Source organism: Phacochoerus africanus, chromosome 16 (genome assembly GCF_016906955.1).
Source record: "Phacochoerus africanus isolate WHEZ1 chromosome 16, ROS_Pafr_v1, whole genome shotgun sequence".
Taxonomy (NCBI): Eukaryota; Metazoa; Chordata; class Mammalia; order Artiodactyla; family Suidae; genus Phacochoerus; species Phacochoerus africanus.
The window spans coordinates 31,962,044-31,979,482 of record NC_062559.1 but is presented as its reverse complement, the minus strand read 5'-3'; the positions used below and the strand labels follow the sequence as shown (position 1 = coordinate 31,979,482).

General features: G+C 34.6%; 1 protein-coding gene across 1 annotated transcript in view; it reads right to left on the bottom strand.

The window, feature by feature from the left end:
* The window catches only part of PPP1R3A (protein phosphatase 1 regulatory subunit 3A), a 38,761-nt gene extending 23,116 nt beyond the window's left edge, over positions 1-15,645 (bottom strand). The window contains exon 1 of the mRNA XM_047763677.1: positions 14,827-15,645. Within this exon, the coding sequence (XP_047619633.1) occupies positions 14,827-15,617 (791 nt within the window). The 5' untranslated portion in view covers positions 15,618-15,645. The remainder of the gene's footprint in view (positions 1-14,826) is intronic.
* Positions 15,646-17,439: the final 1,794 nt, after the last annotated feature.

The following is a 17,439-nucleotide window of genomic DNA, read 5'->3' as shown; positions in this document are numbered from 1 at the left end:
CTGGGTAGCCAGAGAAAGAACAAATGAACTCTCTAAGAGTTTGGTGTCAAAGATAACTGCTGAAGACATGTTTTCATCAGTGCCTTTGCTGCACTGCCCCTTTCTCTTAGGGACCTTGTGGGTAGTGACTGGTCCTGTGGGAAATAAGCCCAAGGGTGTGTAGGAAACCTAAGGAGTATGAGAACCTAATGCAAATAGAAGGAGAGGTCCATCACTTGAACTTGCTTAGCAGATCTGCCCTGGCTGTTTTGTTCAGCATGGGACTCTCTTCCCCTAGATTTCTTCATGACTCACTGACTTTCTTCAAGTCTCTGATCAATTGTCATCTTCTCAAGGAAGTACAGTCTTTGCTTCTCACTCTTATTATGCTGCTCCATTTTTTTATATTCTCAATTACTTAGATCATCTAACATAATTTACTTATTTTTATGTTTATTAATATTCCTTCCATTAGAATGTAAGCTACATGAAGACAGGGATTTTCATTTTTGTTTCCACTAATGAATCGTTAGTACTTAGAATAGTACCTGGCACTTAGACACTATTCTAAGACACTTAGAATAGTACCTAGTACTTAGAATACTAGTAAAAAAACAAATAAATAAACAAATAAAACAAAACAAATAAAACAAATAAAAAGTTTATTGAACATAGTTCATGTTCAGTAAATGTTCATTGAATGTACAAAAATTCTATATTAACTTCTTCTAGTTACTGATCTTTCTTTTTACTCTCTGCCAATGCATAATCTGAAAATCATAGGGCTTTGCGATTGATATTTTGATTTTTTTTCTTTCATGTGAATCAAGATCCATACCCTCTCAATTTTGAGGTTTTTGGTATTACAGAAAAAAACCTACTAGTATAATTTCCATGAATCCATTTAAGAGGGTAAAGATTGATATGCCTGGACTAGTATTTTTCACTAAGTTAAAAATAAACCTTAGATTTTGAAGGAAGAATTTAGATCAAAAACAATTATAAAAATGAATATACGCTAAGCATCACCAGAGTGGGAAAATAAATCACCCAAGAAATAAGATAGAAATATCTAAAAATTTGTGCCATAACATGTATCTGTTTACATTAAAGATGGCCTATAGCAGAATTCAATAATATTGATAATGACAAAAGGATAAAAATATATGTTTTAAATATTTCAACATACAGAAACAGTAAGTGAAAAACAGTTATGCATATAAAAAATCAATAGCCCTTATTATGGACAGCAACCTAGTTCATACTTTTCTCTCTAATTTACTCTGAATACACTTTCTGGATTAATATAACTAAAATATTACTTTGTCTTTGAGCATAGGAACTTAAGTTCAAGATCCTCAGCCTAGCAAGACTTTAGTTTTTTTCAACCTTCTTTGTCAAGATTGACTCCCACAATTGTTTCCATTCCAGGCAATCCAAGTCACTAACAAAACCTCCAATTTATGTTTTGACTGCTATGTCCAAAAGTATTTTTTACTCTATGTAAACAGTCTCCACCGACAGCGGAGTACAATCAGTTCTCTAATGCCCACTGTTCTGTATTTTCTGTGACCTCCTACAAGGAGGTACAAGTTGATAGCTAACTTCTCATGTATGTAAATATTATCCCTTAACTAGATTAACATTTGAAGAGAGAAGCTACCTGGAAGAGTCCTACATAAAATAAGGATCCCATAATTTCTTTATGTTTAGTGGGCTAGTTGAGACACTATGGTTGAGAGCCACTGGAATTAGAGACCTTAAATCACAAACACAACTTCTCATATATTTCCTGGACTTGATCAAATAAATACCCTTTGCCAAAGTTTTGACTTATGTGAAATGTGACTGGCCATTTTGGCTACAATGTATTGAAGTGATCTAATGGGAGATAATTTTACATCACTTAAGAAATAATAACAGATTTAAAATATACATTACTTAAGTTTATATAACTAGAAATTTATAGATAAAAGAACAAGCCAACCTGCTAAAGTAGTAAAATATCATAAAATAAAGTTTTCGGGCTGCAGTCCATGCATGAGATAGTCTCATCTAGTTTTGTAGAAAAGTTCTAGTAAATGTTATAGATCCTCAGATACAAAATTAAAAGAATGAAAGCAAATTGGTCCAAAATTACCATAAGTGGTCAAGGAATTTTCCAGGAGTTGAAGAATAACACATAAAAAATTACTTACTATCACACCAACATAATTTCAAGGGGCTTCCAAAAAATTAATTTTTTGGAGGTTACAAAAGTCATAGACAAGTATATTCTGTTGTATTAAGAAGAGTAACCCCTCTGACTGCTCAGTCAATAGCTAATAACTAGTTTTCCCAGAAATTGTTACAGTCTCACAAGTGCCATTTTCAGTAGGAATCCATCCACATTTGTGCACTGAGAGTAAACTGGACAACAAAAAATGTAAATGATAAAACTTTAATTTTCAGCTACTTTTATTAAAATACTTCTGAGAAAATAAAACATAACTATTTGCTAATGCCGTGCATTACCTACCCACTAATACACTTATACTTTGGGTGGAAATTTCAGGTTTTGTACAATAAAGTTCTTTAGGATATTAGGAAGATTATAGAAAAACTCCTAATGAAAACTATGACATGTTAGTTGAGAGTAGTGATATAAGAATTAATTGATATATCATTATAGATGGGGTATATTGTATTTTGCCATATAAAATATATAATCATTCGTTTATGCTAATTTTCTAAGAATATATGTTTCCCGATTATTATATCATAAAAAGAAAATTAATTGAAAAAATTTTAAAGTTTTATAATATAATGACAATAGTACTATTTCCATTTGAGTTTGTTAATATTTTCACGAAGCATTTTAAATGTAGTTTATGCAAAAATCAGCAATTACCTACAAACTAAGAAGTTACCATTGCTTATGGTTTTCAAAGGTAAAACTTTTACCTACGACTGGAATCAATATAACTGGATCCTCTTTTAGATAGTTTTAAAACATTTGTATACAAAAATATGGGAATTCTTCATATTCTTCCCATGACTTTTATTTAAAATTAAAGTAATGTTTTTCCCATTTTTGTCTGCCCCACGGCATACGGAATTCCAAGGCCAGAAATCAGATCTGAGCCAAGCTGCAGTTGTGGCCTAAGCTGCAGCTGCAGCAGCTCTGGATCCTTAACCCACTGTTCTGGGCCAGGGATTGAACCTGCATCCTGGCACTCCCAAGACGCCACTGATCCTATTGCATCAGAGAGGGCACTACAAAAGTAATTTTTTTTAAAAGAGCATTTGATCGAGTGTAGCAGATTCATCACACCTCCTTTTTGTAGATTTTAAAGTTAAACATTCACATGCATTGCATTGTTTCTCCTTAATTGTCTTTATTTTTATGATTTCACACAAGCAAAGACCAAGAATCTGCAATCTCAAAACAGAGAGGATGGTAGTTTAGATGTTTAAGTTTAGGTACACAAGAGAAATCAAGTAGTGGCAAAAGGCTCAGTCAAAGGAAGTCATTAAGGAAAAGAAAAGCAAACAGACAACAGCCAGACCCGGAAGCCACGGGTGTAAGAATCAGTGAGTACCAGGAGCAGCAGAAGTAGAACCAACATGAGTATCATCCCTAGTCCTGACCTTGGCCAAAAGAAAGAATGAGTGACTCAATACTGACCAGTGGATATGCAATATCTGCCTTTGCTCTTTTATTATTCAGGCTGTTGGGTTTTTTCTGGTCCCACTGGTCTGGATTGTGATAGCAAGGAAGCCAAAAGCTGACTCATGAACTTTCTTTTTTTTTAATGTGGGATGTGAAGATCACTTTGCATTACAGAATAGTAACATTATAGTGACTCAGTGAATCAGCTTTTTAGAAGACAGGAAGGAAGGAAAGACAATAATTAGAGTATCCTATAGGAGACTATATTTCTCAGCTTGATATTTCATTGACACCTGGTAAATAAAAGTTATCATCTAAATTTAGACTGACTACAAATGTTAATATTGTTAATATGTTCAATTCTACATTCATTTTTAAGACAATTTAGATAAAAATATGTGGTTACTGCAGAGACAAATTTTTCTTATCTGTTGCTTTAATAATATGTAGTGTGGTTTTTGCATCTCTATTCTTTATTTTTAAAATAATGTTTATGTCTAATAATGAACAATCATTACTTCTGTAGCAATGGAATAGAATATGAGGATAGAGTTAACAGGAGTTGGTAAAAGAAAACTCAGTTATTATGTTGACATTTCTTATTTGCATGACTAGAATGATGACTATGACTTTAAACAAAATATAGAATAAAGGAGGAGGGATTCAAATTTGAGGGAAAATGTAACTTTGGTTTGGGACATAATGGAATTAATTTGCCACCTGGATATCCAGATGGAGATGACCAGAAGGCACTTGATTTTTAAAGACTGTGAAAACAATAAAAGCATTCGTCATTGAAACTACAATAAGCATAATTCACTCTTTAATTATTCAGAATGGATACTTTTGGATTTTACCAGGCTTTGTGGTTATCATATTTAGTCAATATTTTTTCAGTGCTAAATCCCTTTGTTAGTCATAGTGGAGAATAATGCTTAGCCTAGCATTCCATTCCTGACCTCAAGGATCTTACAGTCCATTTGGGAAGATGGCACACACGTAAAAGTTTTTAAAGTGCAGGGGGAGGCCACTATTGGAAAGACCATCATTGGAAACATTCTGATTAAATCAGTATAGTGAGACATATGACAAAAGTCCTCTTCCTTCCAACTAAAAATATCTGATGAACAGTAAGTTTTGCTGAATATTTATTTCTTTGCATCAGATGCCAACATGGCAAACAGCAACCCTTTCATTTAAGGAAAGTTGTTTTATTTTGCATCGTAGGAGTACTATTCCATGAGCAAATATTGCCAGAATGCTGGTAATTTAAAAAAGCCATGAAAGGGCAAAAGCAGGTTCTAGAACATGGATAAATCAATAGTAAGAATAGGCCTATTGAACTGCACAAGTTTTATGAGTTTTGTAAAATGGCTTAAATATTCATATAGTTGCTATTATCTTAAAAACTTGGTTTGTAAAGGTTAGCTTTGAATGAGGTATTACTAATACAAAACTATACAATACTGGAAAAATATTAACTATCTGAAGAATGTCTATTACATGTATTACATATACACACACACATGCATGAGAGATCTTTAAACTTTTAAAACTTAAATGGAAAGCTCTTATATATATATGTGTGTGTGGGGGGGTATTTTTCCACACAAAAAAATCAATGCATCAAGGACAACTTAAACATAGGTGGGCTGTCTTACTTATAGTGCTCCCTGTGTTCAATTTACTAAATAAATTATCAGCTGGATTGGCTGCATCAGTCCTCTGCACGTATTCATTGCTTAGAACAATACCTTTTATTTTTAATTTTTTTTAATTTTCATCTGTCTATTTGTCGTTTGAGGGCCACACCCAGGGCATATGGAAGTTCCCAGGCTAGGGGTGGAATTTGAGCTGTAGCCACCGGCCTACGTCACAGCCACAGCAACACAGGATCTGAGCTACTTCTGGGACCTACACCACAGCTCACAGCAACGCCGGATCCTTAACCCTCTGAGTGAGACCAGGGATCAAACCTGCGTCCTCATGGATGCTAGTCAGATTCATTTCCACTGAGCCATGATGGGAACTCCCAGAATACCTTTTAGTTAAAATTGTATACACACACAGAATCAACAATTTTAACATATATTCAAATGAATTCTGCTTGTAGACACAGTATTAATCTTTTTACAAAGAGATACACTGAACGAGTTTATATTTCAGCCAGTCTATATTACATTTGATTTTCACAAATCTATTCAAAATTCTTTTTCTGAAGTTCCCTTCATGGTGCAGCGGAAACGAATCCGACTAGGAACCATGAGGTTGCGGGTTCAATCCCTGGCCTCGCTCAGTGGATTAAGGATCTGGTTTTGCTGTGAGCTGTGGTGTAGGTTGAAGACAAGGCTTGGATCTGGTGTTGCTGTGGCTCTGGCATAGGCCGGCAGCTAAAGACCCCCTAGCCTGGGAACCTCCATATGCCATGGGTTCAGCCCTAAAAAAAGACACAAAGACAAAAAAAAAAATTCTTTTCAATATATCACACAGTTATATTATTGAACAAAATTGTATTAAAAAATAGATTTCTATAAAATAGTGTAACCATTATTCAAAATTAGTTATTATTTGTCTAGGAGGGTTTCAACAATTTTAATACAACTATCTTTTAAGGTAGGATAGAGAAATAAACTGAATGATCTTTTAATTTTGTAATTTAGTAAAATAAAGTCTCCTTTCCATTTCTAGACTCTCATAGGAGTCCAGTACTCAGGACTCAAAGCTAAAGAGGGCAGAATTAGAAGAGCTTCTTAGCTAGCCACTTAATCCATTCAGCTGCCCCTGACACACTAGTTCTGGCAATGTATGGCCTTTGTAATAGTGATGTCTTTCACGGGTTGGTGGAGTTTTTTCTTCTCTGATTTTTGCATTGTAATACTACGAACTAGTTTATTAGTTGAATAATTAGGAACCTGGGGAGGAATCTAGAGTTAATAGGTTTGTTTGACATGAAAAATAGAAATCAGTCACAGAAACAGTGTAATTCTGTTTAAAGTATAAGGGTAGGAACTCTAACATTTAATTCAATCGAGAATCAGAGTAAACAAATGACAAGGTTAAAGACATAAAACGACATGAATGGCTACATGAAACACATAGAATTTCCTGATAGAATACTTTACTGAAGAATACCATCTTCCCAGGAGATGTTTGAGAACATCATAAGCATTTGGCTTGGGTAATTTTCAGAATAATTCTGCCTGAAAGCAAAGGGTAGAATTAGATGATCTCGCCTACAGTACAAATTCAGTGAAGACTGTTCAGAAATCAAGTGCTGTATTAGCACTGGCAATGATGATTTTTAACTTTATTTACACTAAACACAACAGTCTTAAACACTTACTCAAGATTACATGTGGAAGAACTTTTTTTTTTCTACTTATACCTGAGTGTGATTTTAAAATTCTGTGCAGTTTTTCATTGCCAAAAACTCAAGAAATTTAGGTTGTAACAATATAATATAAATTTATAAACATTAATTCTCAAAAGGGGATATCTTAGTAAAATGTTGAAATATTCATGTTCATTTCATATATGGCGCTTATGAAGCTGAAGGTTTCCTGAGCAATTCTGTGTAATTTGTAATTGTGTCAAGACATCCACAGTAATTTTTAAGAATGAAAATCAGCATGAGGTTTTTCTTATATATTTAGAGTCAATAGGTTTGTATCACGGTTTAATTCTGCAAAACAAACAGTACTGTCGGTATTAAAGGGGTATAAAATATTGTTTCACAATATTAGGAAAAGCATCTATAATTTGGCATCCTTTACAGATATGAATTTGAGAGATATTTTGATCTCTTTCACTATTGCAAATTTCAAAAGGGGTGAATGAAATTCACACCCACAATTCCACACAATACATCATTGTGTTACGATGTTAGAATCCCATTTCTAGTTGTGACTTGAATAGCACTGATGTACATCACAGACTATTTTCACAGTCACTAGATAGGAAGGATCAGTAAAATTTCCTAAGACGGGTTTGTTTAATGTACATTTGGTCTGTGTCACTAAACAATGCTATATATATAACAGTCCAATTTGGCAATCTATTTCTGTTTGTCATAAAATCTTTAAACAGCAGGATGGTATGATTAAGGTTTCAAAACCAATTATTATTTATATAATAGATAATAACACTACCATGCCAGTTACCCAAGTAAAGCTATTAGAGAGACAGATTAAAAACCTGAAAGGATTTGAGGGATATGACCAGAGGAGCTTTTTTTTAACATATATATATATAGATAGAGATAGATATATATACATATAGTGGTGAGTACAGAAAATGCTTTAAAACATAGGAATGACCAAAATTCAATGGTGCATAATATTATTTCTTAGAGGAAAAAATTGCATCAAATTCAATTTCATTTTTTATTCATACATATACAGAGGTGATAAAGTGAAACTATATATATCCAATTTAATTATTTAGCCCCAAAAAGCATATTAAGAACCACCTTAAAGAGTTCGTGTCGTGGCACAGTGGTTAACAAATCCGACTAGGAACCATGAGGTTGCGAGTTCGATTCCTGGCCTCGCTCAGTGGGTTAAGGATCCGGCATTGCCGTGAGCTGTGGTGTGAGTCACAGATGCGGCTCGCATCCCACATTGCTGTGGCTCTGGCTTAGGCCGGTGGCTACGGCTCCAATTCGACCCCTAGCCTGGGAATCTCCATATGCCTGGGAGCGGCTCAAGCAAAGGCAAAAAGACCAAAAAAAAAAAAAAAAAAGAACTACCTTAAGAAAAAACCATGTTGTTCATCATTAAAATACATACCTAGTATCCAGCTGATGTTCCAAAGTTTTTGTAACCCAGAAGTTGCTGGAATTTGGAAATAATTTTTCCTCATAGAAGCAATGCCATAAAATAGTAGTTTCTCTGGTTAATGCCCCAAAGCTTATTGAACCTATAATTTTGAAACTATGTTTTTGTACTAACTCAGGTCCAGGCAGCAGGAATGATATGGAGGGGAAAAAAATCCTCCATTAATCTTGAGCATATGACTAGCCATATACAGGATTTTAAAATGTGGAATTTATCACCAATGCCATTTTGAGTATCTACAAAGTGTCAGCAACTGGTATGATGTTTATATATGTTAACTGATGTATTTCTTATAGCAGCGCTGCCAAGTAGAAACTATTATCCCTATTTTATGCCTGAATAAAATGGATACAAAATGTAATTTATCCAAGTTCACATAGTTAGCAATTAGTTAGAATGAAAGCCCAAATCTGCCCTACTTTAGAGCCCGTGCTGTTTCCAATGTGCCATACTGTTCTTGGAATCCTCCTTCCCGCTGAAACGCACAGACCCACTCCAAACCCCACAATCCTCCTGCTTCTGTGGAGCCCTTACCACAACCCTGTACTCAAATCTGCCTCACACCCCAGAGTGCTCTCTGCTCTAAAATTATCCATTTCCCTTGTCCCCATCCAAACTTAACGTCCATTTGTGCAGCTGACCTTAATTTGATGTAAGACAGAGATAGTCTGACGTTCTAGAGTTGTCTGCAATTAAGGAGAGGTGTGTGTGTGTGTGTGTGTTATATAAATGTGTGCCTACACATAAAAGCTCACATGCATACGCACACACACACACACACACAGTCTATGATCTTTTAAGTGTGACAAGGTACCCGGCAGTCAGGCCCACTTCAGATGTCTGCCTCTGATGTCACCTTCTTTTATGCTATTCCTGTTGGGGGGTTGGGATAAAACCTTGAAACAGAGGCAAGAGTTATAGCAGAATTGGAAAAATGTGAAAAACTTAAATGTCCCACATCACAATCATTTTTTTCTTCCTGGAGCTGTATTGGCCCCCAGTTCTTGGGCCCTGCTCTATTTTATAGGCTGCAGATGGGCTTCAGGTGGGAAGGGAGGCTCATAGACATCCCAGAGGATCCAGGTGAGGCCTGACATTCATAATCATTCCCTTCAGCTAGGGTTTGAGAGAAACCCTGAGTGCTGAGACCCTCTTGTTCTTCTTCTCACAGAAAAGGTTCAAAACAACTCTAGGAAAGTCTAGGCTTATAGGGGTATGGATTCCCTCAAAGCCAGGAAGCCCTGAAGCCCTGGTAGTTCTCCAAGGAAACTCTAAGCTAGTTGGCTCCTTGCTGTCAACCAGCTGGCAGCTTCCAAACAGTCCTCTTGATGAGTCCTGTGCAGCTGTGTTTTATGTTTCCATATGGCCTTGCCAGAGGTCCCTCCTTTAAACAGACCTGGTTTCCACAATTAGTGTGGACTCAAAACAGGTTAGTTATGGAATGCATTAAACTCTGAAGGCCTCGTGGGGCTATTTACACCTCTTTGGACTATTTCCAAGATCCCAGATTATACTGTAAGTGTAAATTAAGGAAGTCTCATGATCCTATGGCTATGACTGGAACATGTAACTTAGCCATATCTCATGCCCCATTTTCCAATATGTTTTTGGCCTCATTTTAATGATTTTGCCACCCTGAAAGATAAACTCTCTGTAATCTTAAAGTCATGCGTTAGAAAGTATCTCTCTCCCATTTTTGAATGTGCCTGGTTCTATTCCTCAGCTACAAAAATTGAAGACTAATCAGTTTTTTTCCTTTGGCATTGAAATCTTGAAGGAATTTATTTGCATTCATCTGGCCAGGTTATAAATACCATCCAACACCCATATTATGCCATTTCATTACTTAAAATAATAAATTGGTTTCACTTAATAAAATATAAAACCAGATGAAGTCAGTCTGTATACCCAATGGTTGGGAACACACATTTAGCAGCTGTTGGAAGGAAAAAAATGATGCTGAAGAGGTCAGTCCCCTGGTCAGTACATAAGATCACTTATAGATCACAGATTCAAGAAAACTTAAAATGTAATGCTAAGTGGTTTTATTTTTTATTCATGGCCTCCCTTATATACCCAAAGAATTAGAGCTTGGTTTTGGTGTTCTCCGCCCCCCCACCCCCCCCCCCAACCCCGCTTCTGCTCTCAGCTGCTCTTAGACCTGTTCCCTTGGGGCCTCTCCTCTTCACGGGGTCATGTTTCCAGCCTTGCACCTAACAACGCAGTACCTGACACATAGGCCCTTAATAAATACTTGTGGAATGAGTTTTGAAACCTGAACAAGGAAGACTATGCTGTCAGGTGAAATAAACAAGTCCAAGAACCAAGAAATTAGTTAGCTGAACACAATTTCATAATAATGATGGCAATTATATTTGGATTTGATTACACTTTATATGTGCCCAACACTTTACTAGAGATTTTAAAAATATAATCTCATTTTACTGTAGTCATCACAACATTGGTTGTTATTACTGCTATTTTATAGATAAATAAACTGAGGTTTTGAGAAGGAAAGTAATATGTTCATGGCCACATAGTTATTAAGTGTATATTAACCGGGATTAACATGTATGCCTGTTCAATGCCATAATCAAAGGCTTCTTTAACTTTTTTGATCTAGTTCTCCATTTTTTCATCTATTAAACATGGGAATTTTAGTAGTCATTAAGATCTCTTCCAACCTTAAGATGTTTCGGCTATCAAGGAACACATATCTAAAGGAAATTTACAATTTGCTGAGTTTTCCTTGTTGATTAAAATTCTGCAAGAGACAAAGAAATGACTTTCCAAAGCTGAACATTTAGAAATGCTGAGAGGAAAGAAGAGAGGCACTCTGGGGCAGTCTGAACCTTTCTATGGTTTTTCAGATCCACCTAAATCTAGAGCTAGCTTTGTCTTTTATAGGCGTTAACAGTTAACTGATAACCTACTATGTACAAGATACAATGCCAAAACTTTACATGTATTATTTTATGGAAATCTCTTTGAGATGGCACCCCTTTTGTTAATTGTGAATAGTAATATAGTAATAAGTTTAACTTGCAGAAGGTCACACAGCTAGCTGCTTGGACTCAAACCCAAGTATGTTTAACCCTGAAGCCCCAAATTTTAACTTTGAATTTATACTGTTTCTGCATGCTATTTTTAACTTATTTATCTATGTACATTTAATGTTTTTTTATATCAATGTCCTTTAATTCTTTTGGTCACATATTTTGAAATAATGTCCATGGGATGTAGAACAGATCTGCTTAGTTTGTTTGCTAACACATATCCTAGTGTCACATATGTAGTGACACTTATCAAGTATCTCATGATGCATGCCTTTCAGTGCAATTAAATACTTTTGGATCACTCTCAGTCACATGCCTATGAGTTACAAGCTCGGTTTTCCTCTCCCTGTAAATATTTCTTTCTGTCTAAGGTAGATAGATTAATATGAATCAAAGAAAACAGACAACCACATCAATGCAGAGATTTGAAAACTCTGACCTGAAACGAAATTTCCATAGAGAAAAGATAATGCATAGGGTGATTGATGTAACAGAAATCCTACATCGCTAAATATGTTCCCACAGTTCTTTCTGTACTTATTAAAAGGGATTATTGACACTTTTAGAAAATAAAATCTCTAGGACTCTGGTAGCAAATTAACTTTGATATTAAGAGGAATTCAAGTTAATTGTTACTCTCTATATCAGGACTTATTTTCAGTTTAACTCTGATATATTACACACTGCTATTAATCTGCTTGCATGTATGACGTAAAAATTCACATGCATTTCTCTTGTGCATTTATCACCTCAAAGATGTGACCTCCAAATTAAGTTAAAGTGTGGAAATGCTCAAAACAGACCAAGTTAGTTTCTGTAACCTTTGAAGCAAGGGAGATATTTTAGAAGCTATGCATTTTTTGATCAAATAAGTATTAGTTCATTTTTGCTTTAACCAAGTACACATTTCGTAAAAGAACACTCATAAGGTTAGCTATTTTTCCCTAACCAACTTCTTCACAATGAAATCCAACTGCAATATTCATTTAGAAATTTGATAATGCTCTCTTGTGTGAGTTTTAGGAATATTTGAAACCCCATTGCATATAAATTATATCATGAAAAAGCTATATAAATATTCTATTATGGCACATGCTGTTCTAAGGATCTGTCAGGATTTCCTTTATACACTCCATTTTGAGTGGTATATAAATCAGATGTAAAAATTCATGTTGGACTGAGACTCAGCAAAAAAGGCCTCCTCCAGAGGCAAATGCTTTTTTTTTTCAAAATGTGGTTTGAATTATGTTGGTCATTTTTAAGTTATAGAAGTGCAGAAAATATATTTGTGGTTTTGAAGGAGAGAGATTTTTTCCATTTTTATAACTCATTAGGAAACTTTACAGGCCTTTGGACCATTTTGTGGTTTAGTTCTTCTCAAGTTTTTCCCCAAAGCAATATTAAAACTTGAATGGTGTCCGCTATGAATCCAGTGATTACGGGTCTGAATACAAATGTGTGTGTGTACAGATGCATATATGCAGTTATACATATCTTAGGCTAGGAGAAGTTTCAATAGTATCGTGACTGAGCTGGATTAGGCCTAGCTGTCATCCATTTTTGTCCTTGGTATCACATCATTTAGTCTATCAAAAGAATCCTCTATCTTTACCATAGATCAACATGTAATGCTTGTAATTTTAAAGCTGCATTTCTAACTTGCAGAAAAATCAAGAGTTAAACACTGCTTCTTTTACGAGGTCTTTGGCAGTAAGGCTGTGCCTTTTCTGGGTTTTGCTTTTCTCTAATATGTAGGGCAAGTTGCAGCATATTTATTAGATATTCAATGGTAATTAACCTATTTGTAGGCATTTAATATGTAAAGCATTTAATAAAGTATTTAGTATGTTTATGTATATAAATCAGTTTATGACATAGTACTGAACTTATTTTGTCTACATAATAACATGTTGCTAAGTAACTTCATAAACATGTAAACTATTACTTTAGCACATAGAGAATATGATTATATTATCTTAATAGCAGTAGTTAAAACCTGAGAAAGTTTTGTTCGGACTTAGAAAGAATAACTCACAAAATCAGATAAACCAATCTTTCAAATTATTTTAAAGGATAATGACAACAGAACTAGTTTATGTGATTGAATTGCTTCCCCTACATTATATTTAGTTCATTAATGCATTAGAATAACACATTTAGTGGTTCTTAGGTATCGCCTTATAATAGATCAACATAATAAGCCTAAGAGGTTAAACATTTCCCAGTCTAATTCTTTATGTTTTATTTAATTCCACTTAGAATCTCTGTGTCTTGACTCCTAATGCAGTTCCCTTTTCATCATATTTCACTATTTATGGTGCAGTTACTGCAATCTTTGCATCTAGTGACAGTTGGAATGGACCACTCAGAAGATAAATCAAGTATTTGCCTGCACCTGGTGGAGCAATGGGAATTTTTCCTTTGGGACACTCTGAGGAGCAGGAGAGCTCCATCTCCTCCTGGATGTTTTATCCACTAACCTACTGTCATGGAAATTAGTCAACACTATAATAGAGATAACTGAATACCCAGTTTTCTTTGTTTTTCGTATTAACAGGAGAGCAAGGTTACTAATGAGAGGTCATATCCCAAATCTCTAATCTATGAAGCTAATATCCTTATTTCTATTTGGGTCATTTTAAAAAAATTCTGCTCCATTTACTTTTATTAAATCATGCTACTTCTGTTTTCCATAATGTTATATTTGGTTACAATTATAAATTTTTATGTGTAATTCATGTACTACCACTCTTATACTTTTTTCTCTTAGCTTATTAAAGTCATAGCTCTTATGATTTAACTTAACATGTATCACTCCGAACACCTCTCTGTGTGACTCAGTCATTAAAATGTTCGTTACAACTTTCGGGGGAAGTCTATGAATTTCTGAGTACTAGGTACATATTGAAACAGTTTTATGTTAATTAGAGATATTCTGAAGTACAGCAAAAATATTTTAAAAACACTAAAAATAAATGTACTTTAAATGACAAACAGTTTTACATGTTACAAATCTAGATTTCATGGTTTGGATTTAAGCAATTTATAGCTCATTATGTAGGCAACATATAATTGCATCCCTCCCCCCGCCATCTGTTACCTTATACCCATATTTTTCTTACATTTGGAGAAGAGATAATACAGTACTATTATCTGAATAGCACTGACCTTGTTAAAGCCTAGCACTATTGTTTTATACATAACATGTATATTTTTAAACAGAATGGCTATTTCTTACAACCAGTGAAATAGTGGCATTAAAAAATTAAGATAAAAAATTAAGGAATGTAAGATATATCCTCACCTTGATTTTACCTTTAAGCAGCCTTTTATATGTCTATTAGGAACATCTTCCTGTGGTTTTACAGGCTCCATCTCTTGTTCTTTCTTTTGACAAACCAATATATAATTTGTGCCATTATTATTTGACCAAAATGTACCAACCGAAGTTTCATAACGTATACAAAACTCAACTTTACTGCCGTCTTTTTGATAAGGAGGAACCAGTGAAATCTTAAAGGAGAACTGGTCAGTGTCACCATCACATGAATTCGGGACATATTCTGCTAATATGTCATAATATGTCTGCCAGTCATCTAAAGACATTCTCACATATACTAACTTCTCAAAAGAAATATTCAAAACTCGAATAATACCCTTCATACTTGTAGATCCAGGAGGATACTCAGCTGATTCCAATATTGCCTTCTGTACTTGAAGTTGTTGCATAAGATCTTCTTTTGAAGAAGGCAAGTCAAACAGTGGAGTTAAAACATATTCTTCTGTGTGGAAAATGTCCTTTGTTAAATCAAAATCAGTTGAACTACTTGGTAATTCCCAGGAATCAAATTCTTTAACAGACACAAGATTGAATCCAAAGGTGTCGGCAAATGAAACTCTTCTCGCACCTGAAGGTGGTGGAGTGTCCAGGTAAATGTCTTCAGACGAATCAGAACCTCGTCTGCTAGGTTGAGGGGAGAAACCAGGTATGAAGTTAGCTTTAATCTCTTCATCTTCAGAAAGAGAATCAGATAAATTAGGAACTTCTAAAAAGTTATCTTTGCTGATATGACTAGGTTCTTCAGAAGGCTCCATTGGGCTCTCTGATATCAAATAAGAGAGAACTGTACAACTAGTAGAGGCTGATATTTGAGACACTGAGGCTTAAAATAAGTATAAGGTTACAGTTGACATTGCAAAAAGAAGTCAGCTCTATAAATAGGTCCGATGGCTTGTAAACTATGCTCCCTTGCCTCCAAAGGCCTTTAATATGATAGCATCCATGTTACTCTCACTGGCATGTTTCAGATTTAACTCTCAATTTTTAATGTTGCATGTTTATGTGTTCCAAAGAAACATTTTAAATCATTTTCTGCTGTGTTTGAAAATCTGAAACTATAGAATAAAAATGTTATTTTAACCATTTAAATAATTTAAATAACCAGTATTTAACCATTAAAAGTGAAAACGTGATGGAGTTCCCTGCCAGCCTAGCAGTTAAGGATTCAGCATTGTCACTGCTGTGGCTCGGGTTCAAAACCTGGCCTGGGAACTTCTGTATGCCATTGGCACAGCCAAAAAAGAAAAAAAGAAAAGAAAAGTAGCATCACAATACTAAATATATAGTTTCAGCTAAATCAATCTACTGGACCAGGCAAAGGAAGGCAGACAGTAGAGAATAAGAACATTTATAGAATGGGAAAAAATCTAGTGTCTAAACTAATGTTAGCTACCATTTATCATGGACTTATAACCTCTAAAGGGTTAAACAGAGGTGCTAGGAGTTCTTAGGAAAGAAACATGATTTAGATGGAGAAGGTATTACTTGAAATAAACCATGAAGGGTAAACAGGATATAGACATGCAGGGTTGGAGTGAGGTGGATTTTCCAGATAGAAGAAATAGCCTAAGCCAAGACCTAAAATGAACAATTAGTCAAATCTGTCATTTTAAACATTAGTAAGTTTCTTTTTAATTAAGCCATGGAAAAATACAGACAAGTAATGTGTTATTGACTTGAAAATGTAAGTGGGCAATGATAAGTCTGGTCCAGGGGTAAAATATGTATGTAGAATAAAACGTTCATCTTTGGCAAATTGCCATTTTACGCACACAAAGCAGACGTTAATACCATGACCTTTTGGAGTTCTGTGTTTCAAAGTGTGAGCAGCCTGTTTAGACTCTCATATTTTCTTATATTGCTGTAAAACCCACTTTGGGAGTGGCAGTTGGGAAAAACCTATAAAAAATTTAAACATACGTGTGCTTTGACCCAGAAATGCTCTAGCTACAAATTTACCCCGTCAGTAAGGGATAGGTATGCGAAGATAAATATAGATATATGTTCATAAGAGGATTGATTATTTTGAAAACTCTAAAAACTATCTAAATATCTATTAGCAGGGAAATGGACAAATATATAATAGAATGTTTTATCATATTAAAAAGGATAAAGTATCACTTTAAATGCTGATAGGGAGAGACAACCAAACTAACTGGCTAAGTGAAGAAAAGGAAGTATGCACAGATATGTGCATAGAAAATTCCTGGAAAGGTACAAAAGAAACTGTTAGTGGTGGTTATCTCTAACCACAGAGGTTGACGATTATAAGGGAAAAAGACTCACTCATTTCACTTTATGGTCTCTGTACTGTTTGAAATATTAGCCATGAGCAAGGTTTTCTTTCAATATATCTTCAACAAAAATTAATTGTGAGAAGTGATTGTTTTTTAAAAAAACTCAGTAACATAATTTCTTTAAAACTACAGATTTATAAATATATTATAACTTACTGAATAATTTCAATTGCATAAAATAGTGTATCAAGAAATTATTTTTCAAAACTAAAAATAAGTAGTGTCTCGGATAAAGAAATGAAATTATTTAGGCTTTACCACATAGAATGGATGATGACCA